General features: G+C 59.7%; 1 protein-coding gene across 1 annotated transcript; it reads right to left on the bottom strand.

The window, feature by feature from the left end:
* Positions 1-126: 126 nt before the first annotated feature.
* Positions 127-12984, bottom strand: NFKBID (NFKB inhibitor delta; the record flags this gene model as incomplete). Its single annotated transcript, XM_084540446.1, has 9 exons — positions 127-788; positions 2138-2302; positions 5593-5706; positions 5799-5956; positions 6637-6688; positions 8742-8888; positions 9633-9738; positions 10720-10922; positions 12832-12984. Coding segments are annotated over 9 exons (1155 nt in total), but the record flags the coding sequence as incomplete, so codon positions are not given.
* Between the last annotated feature and the right edge of the window lie 1057 nt (positions 12985-14041).

The following is a 14041-nucleotide window of genomic DNA, read 5'->3' as shown; positions in this document are numbered from 1 at the left end:
ATTGGGGGGGGGTCGTTAATTGGGGGAGGGGTCGTTAATTAGGGGGGGTCTCATTAATTACAGGGGGGGGTCCCGGATCCTTTTTGGGGTCGTCCCCCCCCCAAATCAGACTCCTTGCTCCAGCCAATCAAAACGCTTTATTTTTTTTTTTTGGGGGGGGGGGAGTCATCCCCCCCCCCCCTTTTCCCAGTCCCCTCCCAGTCCAAACCAGTTTCCCCCTCAGTTTGGGGATCTCCCACCCCATTTTGGGGCAAAATCCACCGATTTTGGGCGCGCTCGCCCTCACCCTCCCCCAATTTGGGGTCCCCTTGGTGGCTCCCCCCCCCAATTTGGGGGGGGGGCCCTAAAAAAAAAATCCCCCCCCTCCCCCTCATTAACTCCTTAACGAGGCGGGGAGGGGGGAGGAGCTTGTGAGGGGGCGGGGCTACACAGCAGCCCCGCCTCCCCCGGGGCTTTCTTAAAGGGGCCGCGCCCCTAATTTTTTGGGGGGGGGGTTAAAAATTTGGGGGGTGCCCCCATTTTTTGGGTGTCCCCCCCCCCCAAAAAAAAAATGAACCAATGTGGTTCGGGGAATTCATTTCACGGAAATGGGGGGGGTGGGGGGCCCCACCCCCCGAAATTGGGCGATTTCACGGAAATCACGAAAAACGAAGGCGGCGGGGGGGTGGGGGGGGGCTTTTGGGGTGCCCCCCCCCCCCATGATGTCACATCCCGCCCTCTGATGACGTCATCTAGGAGGTGGGGGAGGGGCGGCGCGCCCCCCGGCGGCTCTTCAGGAGGAGGCGGAGCTGGGGGGGGGGAGAAAAAGGGGGGGTCAAAACCCCAAAATCTTGGGAATTGACCCCAAAATTTTGGAGGGGGGTAGGGGAGGCCCCATAGTTCGGGGCTGCCCCGGGATTTTGGGGTTTGGCCCCAAAATCCTGGGGGGGGGGGAGCCCTGAAATAATTGGGGAGGGGGCGCATCGATTTGGGGGAGGGACGCCAAAATTTAGGGTGAGAAATAAGGAATTTGGGGTCAGGCTCAGCTTCGGAGCACCGCAGAGGGGTTTTGGGGTGAAAAGTCAGGATTTGGGGTATGGGGATGGTTTGGGGGGGGGGGGAAGAGCAGCAGGTTTTGGGGGGGTGGTGGCTGGATTTGGGGACAAAGTTCCAGGAATTGGGGATTTTGGGGTCATTTGGGATGTGAGTGGGTGCAGTTTTGGGGCAAAGCAGCAGGATTTGGGGATTCTGGGGTCATTTATGGGGTTCAGCAGTGCAATTTTGGGGCAAAGCAGTAGGATTTGGGACACAACAGCTGGATTTGGGGCTTTTGGGGTCATTCAGGGGGGGTTCAGTGGTCCTATTCTGGGGCAAAGCAGTAGGATTTGGGGATTCTGGGGTCATATATAGGATTTGGGGCACAGCAGCAGGATTTGGGGACTCTGGGTCCATTTATGGGGTTCAGCAGCTCAATTTTGGGGCAAAGCAGACAGATTTGGGGACTCTGGGGTCATTTATAGGATTTGGGGCACCGCAGCAGGATATGGGGACTCTGGGTCCATTTATGGGATTCAGTGGCTCAGTTTTGGGGCAAAGCAGCTAGATTTAGCAGTTTTGGGGTCATTATGGGTTTTGGGTGCAAAGCAGCCAGATTTGGGGATTGTGGGGTCATTCAGGGGGGTTCAGCAGTGTAATTTTGGGGCACAACAGTTGGATTTGGGGATTCTGGAGTCAGTTACGGGGTTCAGTGGTGCCATTTGGGTGCAAAGCAGCCGGATTTGGGGCAAAGCAGTTGGATTTGGGGATTCTGGGGTCATTTATAGGATTTGGGGCACAGCAGCAGGATTTGGGGACTCTGGGTCCATTTATGGGGTTCAGCGGCTCAATTTTGGGGCAAAGCAGTAGGATTTGGGGATTCTGGGACCATTTATAGGATTTGGGGCACAGCAGCCGGATTTGGGGACTCTGGATCCATTTATGGGGTTCAGCGGCTCAATTTTGGGACCAAGCAGTTGGATTTTGGGATTCTGGGGCCATTTATAGGATTTGGGGCACAGCAGCTGGATTTAGCAATTCTGGGCTTGTTTACGGGGTTTCCGTGCTGCCGTTTGGGTTCAAAACAGCCAGATTTGGGTCTTGGGGGGGGATCGAGTCTCACCTGGTCCCCGGGGGGGCCGGGGGGCAGCAGGCCATGGGGCAGGTCGTGCTCCAGGTTGCGGGCGCCGGGGTCGGCCCCCCAGGCCAGCAGCAGCCGCACCAGGGGCTCCTGGCTGGGCCCCCCCGGCAGCGCCGCCGCCATGTGCAGGGGGGTGTTCCCGTGGGCCTGGGGGGGGGGACACGGGGGGGACACGTCAGCCTGGGGGTGCCCCTGGGGCCCATAGGGACCCCTAGGGGCCTCCAGAACCCCTATAGTGCTCCTGGGGCCAATAGGGAACTCCAGAACCCCTATGGGGCTTCTATGGTCTATAGGGACCCATAGGGATCTCCAACCCCCCCATGGTGCTCCTGGGGCCCATAGGGACCTCCAGACCCCCTACAGTGCTCCTGGGGCCTATAGGGACCTCCAGAACCCCTACGGGGCTTCTATGGTCTGTAGGGGCCCATAAGGACCTCCAACCCCCCCATGGTGCTCCTGAGACCTACAGGGACTCCCAGACTCCCTACAGGGCTCATATGGTCTATAGGGACCCCTAGGGACCTCCAGAACCCCTATAGTGCTCCTGGGACCTATAGGGACCACCGGAACCTCTACGGGGTTTCTATGCTCTATAGGGACCCATAGGGACCTCCAACCCCCCCATGGTGCTCCTGGGGCCCATAGGGACCTCCAGACCCCCTACAGTGCTCCTACGGTCTATAGGGGCCCATAGGGACCTCCAGAGCCCCTATATTGCTCCTGGGGCCTATAGGGACCTCCAGAACCCCTATAGTGCTCCTGGGGCCTATAGGGACCTCCAGAACCCCTACGGGGCTTCTATGGTCTGTAGGGACCCATAAGGACCTCCAACCCCCCCATGGTGTTCCTGAGACCTACAGGGACTCCCAGACTCCCTACAGGGCTCATATGGTCTATAGGGACCCCTAGGGACCTCCAGAACCCCTATAGTGCTCCTGGGACCTATAGGGACCACCGGAACCTCTACGGGGTTTCTATGCTCTATAGGGACCCATAGGGACCTCCAACCCCCCCATGGTGCTCCTGGGGCCCATAGGGACCTCCAGACCCCCTACAGTGCTCCTATGGTCTATAGGGGCCCATAGGGACCTCCAGAACCCCTATAGTGCTCCTGGGGCCTATAGGGACGTCCGGAACCTCTACAGGGCTTCCATGGTCTATAGGGTCCCATAGGGACCTCCAGGCTCCCCTAGGGTGCTCCTGCGCCCCATAGGGGCTTCCAGGGACCTCCAAGACCCCCTTGGCACCCCTAGGACCCACAGGGACCTATAGGAGCCGTAGCAATTTGTAGGGACTTACAGGGACCTGTAGGACCCATAGGTACCAACAGGTCCCAGAAGGGCCCATGGGCACCTATAGGAACCCACTGACAACTATAGGGGACCCAGAGGGACCTATAGGACCCATAGGTGCCAGCAGTAGTGTCAATAGGCACCTATAGGGACCCAGAGGGACCTATAGGCACCAACAAGGGCATCTATAGGGACCGTAGATATCCATATGGACCCAGCAAGGGCCATGGGCACCCCGAGGGACCTATAGCGACCCCATAGGCACCATCAGGTACCCACAGGGACCCACGGGCGCTCACAGGGATCTAGAGAGACCTATAGGACCCATAGGGAACCCCAGAGCCCCCCATGGAGGTCCCAGCACCCAGAGGCCCCCACATACCCCATAAGTCTCCGGGAGACCCCATAGACAGCTCCGCCCCCATGTAGGGCCCCACTCTCCATAATCCCCACATAGGGCCCTATATAGGTCCATAGATGCCCCATAGGTGCCCTATAGGTGCCCTTTAGGTGCCCTATAGACACGCTATAGGTGCCCACAGACACCCTATAGGTGCCCCATAGATCCATAGGTGCCCTTTAGGTGCCCTATAGGTTCATAGGTGCCCCATAGGTGCCCCAAAGGTACCCATAGTTGCCCTATAGGTTCATGGGTGCCCCATAGATATCCCAGAGGTACCCCATAGATGCCCTGTAGGTCCATAGGTGCCCTATAGATGCCCCATAGGTGCCCATAAATGTCCTATAGGTCCATAGGTACCCCATAGGTACCCCATAGATATCCTACAGGTCCATAGGTGCCCATAGGTGCGCCATAGGTGCCCCATACATGCCCCATAGGTCCTTAGGTTCCCCATAGACACCATATAGATGCCCTATAGGTACCCATAGCTGCCCTGTAGGTCCGTGAGTGCCCCATAGATGCCCCATAGGTCCATAGGTGCCCCATAGACACCCTATAGATGCCCCATAGGTACCCAGAGCTGCCCTATAGGTCAATGGGTGCCCCATAGATGCCCTACAGGTCCATAGATGCCCTATAGGTGCCCCATTGCTGCCCATAAATGTCCTATAAGTCCATAGGTGCCCTGTAGACACCCCATAGATACCCTATAGGTCCATAGGTGCCCCATAAATGCCCTATAGGTGCCCCATAGGTGCCCATAGATCACCTACAGGTCCATAGGTGCCCCATAGGTACCCCATAGGTGCCCCATAGACACCCCATAGATACCTTACAGGTCCATAGGTTCCCTATAGGTGCCCATAGATGTCCTATAGGTCCATAGGTGCCCCTTAGATGCTCCATAGGTACCCTACAGGTCCATAGGTGCCCATAGGTGCCCTATAGGTGCCCCATAGGTATCCCATAGATGTTCTACAGGTCCATAGGTGCCCCATAGGTGCCCTATAGGTGCCCCATAGGTGCCCATAAATGTCCTATAGGTCCATAGGTGCCCCATAGACACCCCATAGATATCCTATAAATCCATAGGTGCCCATTGGTGCCCTATAGGTGCCCCACAAGTACCCCACAGATGCCCTACAGATCCATAGGTGCCCTATAGGTGCCCTATAGGTGACCCATAGGTATCCCATAGATGCCCTACGGGTCCATAGGTGCCCCTTAGATGCCCCATAGGTGCCCATAGATATCCCAGAGGTACCCCATAGATGCCCTGTAGGTCCATAGGTGTCCCATAGGTGCCCCATAGATGCCCTACAGGTCCATAGATGCCCCATAGGTGCCCTATAGGTGCCCATAAATGTCCTATAGGACCATAGGTGCCCCATAGACACCCCATAGATGCCCTATGGGTCCATAGGTGCCCCACAGGTGTCCCATAGGTGCCCTGTAGGAGCCCCATAGGTGCCCATAGATGCCCTACAGGTCCATAGGTGCCCCATAGGTGCCCTGTAGGTCCATGGGTGTCCCATAGATGCCCTATAGGTGCCCCACAGGTACCCCATAGATGCCCTGTAGGTCCATAGGTGCTCCATAGGTGCCCCATAGGTGCCCTACAGGTCCATAGGTTCCCTATAGGTGCCCCATAGATGCCCTACAGGTCCATAGGTGCCCCATAGGTGCCCTATAGGTGCCCCATAGGTGCCCCATAGGCGCCCCCCGGCCCCGCAGCTCGTTACCTTCATGTTAACGAGGCGGGGGGCCACCCCGGGCTGGCGCAGCAGGAGGTGGGTGAGGGCCAGGTTGCCCCCCCTGACGGCCAAGTGCAGCACGGTCTGGCTGCTCTTCATGTCCTATAAGGGGGGGGGACACACACCAAGGGGGGGCCGTCACCCATGGGTGCCCCAAAAAGGGGGTGTCCCCCCCCCCAAAAAAAATCCCATACCTGGCTGCCGCAGTCGGCCCCCATCCGCAGCAGGAGCTCGACGCAGAGGAGCCGCTCCTGGGGGGTCGGGGTTGGGGGGGGGGGACCCCCGGAGACCCCCCCCCCGCCACGCAGGGAGGCGTTATGGGACAGCACGGCGCAGTGCAGGGGGGTCTGGCCTGGGGGGGTTAATTGGGGGGGGGCGGCGAAAAGGGGTGGTCACTCCCCGCCCCCAAAAATGAGGGGATTCCCCTCAAAGTGGGGGCGACCCCATTGACAGCCCCAAATTCCATTTGTGTCCCCCCCCCAAGTCGAAGAGCACCCCCACCCACAAGTTTGACCCCCCCCTCCCCCAAAAGCAAGGACCCCAAAAAACAAGACCCCCCCAATCACCTCTGCCCCCAAAAATCAGGGGATTCCCCCCAAAACTGAGGACGACCCCATTGACAGCCCCGAATTGCCCTAATATGAGCTCCACCCCCCCCCCCCCAAATTGAAGTTGCTCCCCCCAAAGAGCCCCCAATGGGACCCCCCCCAAAAAAATTGAGACCCCCCCCACTTCCAATTCTCCCCCCCTAAAACAAGGAAGCCCCAAAACATGGGGGCCCCCAAATCCTTCCTTTATCACCCCAAATAGGGACCCCCCCAAAAAAAAAACCCACAAATTTGTCCCCCCCCCCCAAACCCTAAAACTGACCCTCCCCCCCTCAAAGACCCCCCCCAAAATTGGGGACAACCAAGGGACCCCCCCCAAAGGATGCCCCAAACCAGACCCCTCTCCCCGTGACCCCATAAATTGGGGGGCCCCCAAGACGCCCCCCCTGTGGGATTGGGGTTGCCCCCCCCCCCAAAATTTTACCTTCAAAGTTCCTGGCCTCCACGTTGACCGGGACCCCCGACGCCATCACAGCCTGGGGGGGGGGCAGGGGGGTGGGTTTTTGGGGTGCCCCTGGATCCCCCTGGGGGGATTTTGTGGGGTCTGGACCCCCGGGGGGGCGTTTTAGGGTGTCCCCAGGGTGGGTTTTGGGGTGCCCCCATAGGGTGGGGTGGGATGCCCTGGCCCACAAAGGGTGGTTTTGGGGTGCTGGGGTGTCCATGGGGTGGTTTTGGGGTGTCCCCAAACACCCAGGTCCCTATGGGGCAGTTTTGGGGTGCCTGGGTTCCCAGGGGATGGTTTTGGGGTTCTGGGGTTCCCATGGGATGGTTTTGGGGTGCCCCTTGGGTTGGTTTTGGGGTGCCTAGGTTCCCATGGGGTGGTTTTGGGGTGGTTTTGGGGTCCTGGGGTTCCCAGGGGGTGGTTTTGGGGTGCCCTTTGGGTTGGTTTTGGGGTTCCGGGATCACCATGGGGTGGTTTTGGGATGGTTTGGGGGTTGTGGGGTTCCCATGGGGTGGTTTTAGGGTCCCCATAGGATGGTTATGGGATGGTTTTGGGATCCTGGGGTTCCCATGTGGTGGTTTTGGGGTTCCTGGATCCCCATCGGGTGGTTTTGGGGTGCCCAGGGGGTGGTTTTGGGATGGTTTTGGGGCTCTGGGGTTCCCATGGGGTGGTTTTGGGGTGCCTGGGTCCCCATGGGGTGGTTTTGGTGGCCCCATGGGGTGGTTTGGGGATAGTTTTGGGGTTCTGGGGTCCCCATGGGTTGGTTTTGGGGTTCCGGGGTCTCCATGAGGTGGTTTTGGGATGGTTTTGGGGTTGTGGGGTTCCCATGGGGTGGTTTTGGGGTCCCCTTAGGATGGTTATGGGATGGTTTTGGGATCCTGGGGTTCCCATGTGGTGGTTTTGGGGTTCTGGGGTCCCCATGGGATGGTTTTGGGGTGCCCCTTGGGTTGGTTTTGGGGTGCCCCTTGGGTTGGTTTTGGGGTGCCTAGGCTCCCATGGGGTGGTTTTGGGGTGGTTTTGGGGTCCTGGGGTCCCCATGGGGGTGGTTTTGGGGTTCCTGGGTCCCCATGGGGTGGTTTTGGGGTGCCCATGGGGTGGTTTTGGGATGGTTTGGGGGTTGTGGGGTTCCCATGGGGTGGTTTTGGGGTCCCCATAGGATGGTTATGGGATGGTTTGGGGGTCCTGGGGTCCCCATGTGGTGGTTTTGGGGTTCTGGGGTTCCCATGGGATGGTTTTGGGGTGCCCCTTGGGTTGGTTTTGGGGTGCCTGGGTTCCCATGGGGTGGTTTTGGGGTGGTTTTGGGGTTCTGGGGTTCCCATGGGGGTGGTTTTGGGGTTCCTGGATCCCCATGGTGTGGTTTTGGGGTGCCCAGGGGGTAGATATGGGATGATTTTGGGGTCCTGGGGTCCCCATTGTGTGGTTTTGGGCTGGTTTGGGGATTCTTGGGTCTCCATGGGATGGTTTTGGGGTCCTGGGATTCTCATGGGGGTGTTTTTGGGGTTCCTGAATCCCATGGGGTGGTTTTGGGGTTCCCATGGGATGGTTTTGGGGTCCTGGGGTTCCCATGGGGTGGTTTTGGGATGGTTTTGGGGTTCCTGGTTTCCCATGGGATGGTTTTGGGGTCCTGGGGTTCCCATGGGGTGGTTTTGGGGTCCCCATGGGGTGGTTTTGGAGTTCCTGGATCCCATGGGGTGGTTTTGGGGTTCCCATGGGATGGTTTTGGGGTTCAGGGGTTCCCATGGGGTGTTTTTGGGATGGTTTTGGGGTCCTGGGGTTCCCATGGGGTGGTTTTGGGATGGTTTTGGGGTTCCTGGTTTCCCATGGGATGCTTTTGGGGTTCCTGGGTCCCCATGGGTTGGTTTTGGTGGCCCCATAGGGTGGTTATGGGATATTTTGGGGTCCCTGTGGGGTGGTTTTGGGGTTCCGGGATCCCCATAGGATATTTTTTGGGCTGGTTTGGGGCTGGTTTGGGGCTGGTTTGGGGCTTCCTACTTCCCCATGGGGACGATTTAGGGATTCCGGGCCCCTCGGCCTCTAATTTCGGGGTGCTCGCGGGATTGCTTTGGGGTCGTTTTTGGGGTCCCTACCTGGAGCACGCGGGGCAGCCCGTAGGTGGCGGCGAGGTGCAGCACCGTGCGCCCGCGGTGGTCGGCGGCATCGGGGTCGGCGCCCAGGGCCAGGAGGTCCCCGAGGACCCCCGGGGCCGCGGCTGCCGCCGCCACCAGCAGTGGGGTCTATGGGGGCAGCGGGGGGCACCCGTTACTGGGGTGCTCCCCGCTGTGCCCCATTAATCCCGTTATTCCCCGTTATGGCCCGTTATTGCCCCTTATTCTCCATTTTTCCCCATTATTCCCTGTTATTCCCCATTATACCCCATTATTCCCCATTACAACCCGTTATTCCCCATTACACCCCATTACGCCCCATTATACCCCATTATTCCCCATTATTCCCCATTACATCCCATTATTCCCCATTACACCCCATTATACCCCATTACATCCCATTATTCCCCATTTTCCCCATTACTCCCCACTGCTGCCGCATTTACCCCATAACCTCATTATCCCACCCCCAACGACCCCATTACTGCCCCGTTTCCCCCTAACCTCATTATCCCACCCCCATGACCCCATTATTCCCCCATTTCCCCCCATAATCTCATTATCCCACCCCCTTGACCCCATTATTCCCCCATTCCCCCCAACCTCATTATCCCACCCCCACGACCCCATTACTGCCCCATTCCCCCCATAACCTCATTATCCCACCCCCAACGACCCCATTATTCCCCCATTCCCCCCCAACCTCATTATCCCACCCCCACGACCCCATTATTCCCCCATTATTCCCCCATAACCTCATTATCCCACCCCCACGACCCCATTATTCCCCCGTTTCCCCCCTAACCTCATTATCCCGCCCCCCCGACCCCATTACTGCCCCGTTCCCCCCCCGACCCCATAATTCCCCCGTACCTTCCCGCGGTGCTCGCGCAGCTCCAGTTGCCCCAGTGCCTTGAAGACCTCGGCGGCCGCCCGGGCGGGGGCGCGCAGCCCCCGGGCACACAGCACGTGCAGCAGCCTGGGGGGGGGACGGGGTTTTGGGGTGGGGGGCAACACCTCCCCCTTTGTCGGCCCCATTGACCTACCCGGGATGGTGTCATCCCCCGGTGTCACCCCGTTGACCCTATTGCCCCCCATTGACCCTATTGACTTCCCAGTTGACCCTATTGCCCCCCATTGATCCTATTGCCCCCCATTGACCCTATCGCCCCCCATTGACCCTATTGCCCCCCCATTGACCCTATTGCCCCCCCATTGACCCTATTGACTCCCAGTTGACCCTATTGCCCCCCCATTGACCTTATTGCCCCCCATTGACCCTATTGCCCCCCATTGACCCTATTGACTCCCAATTGATCCTATTGTCCCCCCATTGACCCTATTGCCCCCCATTGACCCTATTGCCCCCCATTGATCCTATTGCCCCCCCATTGACCCTATTGCCCCTCGATTGCCCCCTTGGCCCTTCATTGACCTTATTGCCCCCCTTGGCCCTTCATTTACCCTATTGCCCCCCTCATTGCCCTCATTGACCCTATTGCCCCCATTGACCCTATTGCCCCCATTGACCCTATTGTACCCTTCGGTGCCCCCATTGCCCCCCCATTGCCCCCCTTGGCCCTTCATTTACCCTATTGCCCCCCTCATTGCTCTCATTGACCCTATTGCCCCCCCATTGACACTATTGCCCCCCATTGACCCTATTGCCCCCCCATTGACCCTATTGCCCCCCATTGACCCTATTGCCCCCCCCATTGACCCTATTACCCCCCATTGCCCCCATTGAGCCCCAACTGCCCCCACCGACCCCATTGCCCCCCCTCACTGACCCCATTACCCCCCCGCTCTCCCACTTGCCCCCGTTGACCCCCCATCAACCCCATTGGCCCTCCATTGCCACCGTTGCCCCCCCATTGGCCCCATTGCCCCCACCACCCCACTGACCCCATTCCCCCCCCCACCCCACTGACCCTATTACCCCCCCGCGCCCCCTCCTCACGTGTCGCCCTCCTCGTCCTGCCGCAGCAGCTCCCGGGGGTCCAGGGCCCGCAGCGCCGCCCGGGCGGCCGCCAGCTCCCCGGGGTCCGGTTCGGGATCGGGGTCGGGGATTGGGATCGACCCGCCCGGGACAACCCCGATGTCACCCCCCGGCGGCGGCGGGAGGGCCCAGGGGGGGCCGGGGGGAACGAAGGGGGCGGCAGCCTGGGGGGGGGGGAAGGTTTATTGGCCCTATTGCCCCTTGTCTTGCCCCATTGAGCCTATTACTTCCCCATTGACCCTATTACCCCCCCGTTGACCCTATTATGCCCCCATTGACCCTATTGCCCCCACACCCCCCCATTGACCCTATTACCCCCTCGTTGACCCTGTTACCCCCCCGTTGACCCTACTGCCCCCCTATTGCCCCCATACTCCCTCATTGCTCCCATACCGCCCCATTGACCCTATTATGCCCCCGTTGACCCTATTACCCCCCCATTGACCCTATTGCCCCGTATTGCCCCCTTACACTCCCATTGACCCTATTACCCTCCCATTTATCCCATTATGCCCCCATTGACCCTATTGCCCCCATATTGCCCCCATACCCTCCCACTGACTCTACTACCCTCCCATTGACCCTATTATGCCCCCATTGACCCTATTGCCCCCCTATTGCCCCCATACCTCCCCATTGACCCTGTTACCCTCCTGTTGACCCTACCACCCCCCCCATTGACCCTACTGCCCCCCTATTGCCCCCATACCCCTTATTGACCCTATTACTCCCCCCATTGACTTACTGGCCCTCTACTGCCCCCATACTCCTCCCATTGACCCCATACCCCCCCACTGACCCTATTACCCCCCCACTGATCCTATTGCCCCTCCCATTTCCCCATTGACACCCCCATAGCCCTTCTTGCCCCCATTGCACCCATCTTACCCCTATTGCCCCCCCCTTGACCCTATTAGCCCCCATCTTGCCCCTATTGCCACCCCTTGCCCTATTGCCCCTATATTCTGCCCCATTGCCTCCCTTGACCCTATTGCCCTGCACCTTGCCCCTACTGCCCCCATATCTGGCCCTATTGCCCCCCATCTTGCCCCTATTGCCCCATTGCCCCTATATTCCACCCCACTGCCCCCCCTTGCCCCTATTGCCCCCCATCTTTCCCCTATTGCCCCATATCCTGCCCTATTGCCCCCCTTGACCCTATTGCCCCCACATTACCCCACTGCCCCTATATCTTGCCCCATTTCCCCCCCTTGTCCCTATTGCCCCTATATCCCACCCCATTGCCCCCCTTGTCCCTATTGCCCCCCATCTTGCCCCTATTGCCCCTATATCCTTCCCCATTCCCCCCCTTGACCCTATTGCCCCATATCCTACCCCATTGCCCCCCTTGACCCTATTGCCCCCATATCCTTCCCCATTGCCCGCCCTTGCCCCTATTGCCCCTATATCCCACCCCATTTCCCCCCCTTGCCCCTATTGCCCCTATATCCTTCCCCATTCCCCCCCTTGACCCTATTGCCCCTATATCCCACCCCATTGCCCCCCTTGTCCCTATTGCCCCCATATTACCCCACTGCCCCTATATCTTGCCCCATTGCCCCCCCTTGACCCTATTGCCCCTATATCCTTCCCCATTGCCCCCCTTGCCCCTATTGCCCCTATATCCTTCCCCATTGCCCGCCCTTGACCCTATTGCCCCTATATCCTTCCCCATTGCCCCCCTTGCCCCTATTGCCCCTATATCCTTCCCCATTGCCCGCCCTTGACCCTATTGCCCCTATATCCTTCCCCATTCCCCCCCTTGACCCTATTGCCCCATATCCTACCCCATTGCCCCCCCCTTGACCCTATTGCCCCTATATCCCACCCCATTGCCCCCCTTGTCCCTATTGCCCCCCATCTTGCCCCTATTGCCCCTATATCCTTCCCCATTCCCCCCCTTGCCCCTATTGCCCCTATATCCCACCCCATTGCCCCCCTTGATCCTATTGCCCCCATATCCTTCCCCATTGCCCCCCCTTGCCCCTATTGCCCCTATATCCCACCCCATTGCCCCCCCCGCCCCTATTGCCCCCCCAACCCCCCCCATGCCCCCTATGGGTCCCCGCTCACCTCGCAGCCCCCTAGGGCGGGGGGCTCGACCCCATAAGCCCCCCCCGGGCCGCCGTGGGGCACAGGGGGGACCCCACAAGCCCCCGGGGGGGGGGGTCGCTGGGGGGGGGGCGAGCCAGGGGGCAGCCGGGGGGGGGGATGGGCCGGGGGCACCTGGGGGGGGGGGAAATGGGGTGAGGGGGGGGTGGTTATGGGGTCAGGGGGGATATGGGGTCATGGGGGGGTGTGGGGGGGATATGGGGTCATGGGAGGGTGTGGGGGGCTTATGGGGTCATGGGGGTTATGGGGTCATGGGGGGGTATGGGGTCATGGGGGGATTTGGGGTCATGGGGGGATTTGGGGTCATGGGGGGGATTTGGGGTCATGGGGGGATTTGGGGTCATGGGGGGGATTTGGGGTCACGGGGTTTATATGGGGTCATGGGGGGCATATGGGGTCATGGGGGGGTCATGGGGGGATATGGGGTCATGGGGGGGTATGGGGGGGATATGGGGTCTTGGGTGGATATGGGGTCATGGGGATATGGGGTCATGGGGGGGATATGGGGTCATGGGGGAATATGGGGGCATATGGGGTCATGGGGGGTATGGGGGGGATATGGGGTCATGGGGGTTATGGGGTCATGGAGGTTATGGGGTCATGGGAGGGTATGGGGAGGATATGGGGTCATGGGGGGGTATGGGGTCATGGGGGGCATTGGGTCATGGGGATATGGGGTCATGGGGGTTATGGGGTCATGGGGGGGATATGGGGTCATAGGGTGGATCTTGGGGAGGTCTGGGGGGATCTGGGGGGGATCTGGAGGGTTCTGGGGTCATGGGGGAAGTATGGGGTCATGGGGGGATATGGGGAGGATGTGGGGAGGATATGGGGTCATGGGGGGGTATGGGGGGGATATGGGGTCATGGGGGTTATGGGGTCATGGAGGTTATGGGGTCATGGGAGGGTATGGGGAGGATATGGGGTCATGGGGGAATATAGGGTCATGGGGGGCATTGGGTCATGGGGATATAGGGTCATGGGGATATGGGGTCATGGGGGGGTATGGGGTCATGGGGGGCGGCATGGGGTCATGGGGATAGGGGGTGATGGGGGATATGGGGGCATATGGGGCCATGGGGGGGATGGGGGGGATGTAGGTGGGATATGGGGTCATGGGGGGAATATGGGGTCATGGGTGGATATGGGGGGTTATGGGGTCATGGGGGGA

This window comes from Aythya ferina (genome assembly GCF_964211825.1).
Source record: "Aythya ferina genome assembly, contig: HAP1_SCAFFOLD_704, whole genome shotgun sequence".
Classification (NCBI taxonomy): domain Eukaryota; kingdom Metazoa; phylum Chordata; class Aves; order Anseriformes; family Anatidae; genus Aythya; species Aythya ferina.
Note: the sequence above shows the minus strand (reverse complement) of the source record. Positions and strands in the feature narration are given on the sequence as shown.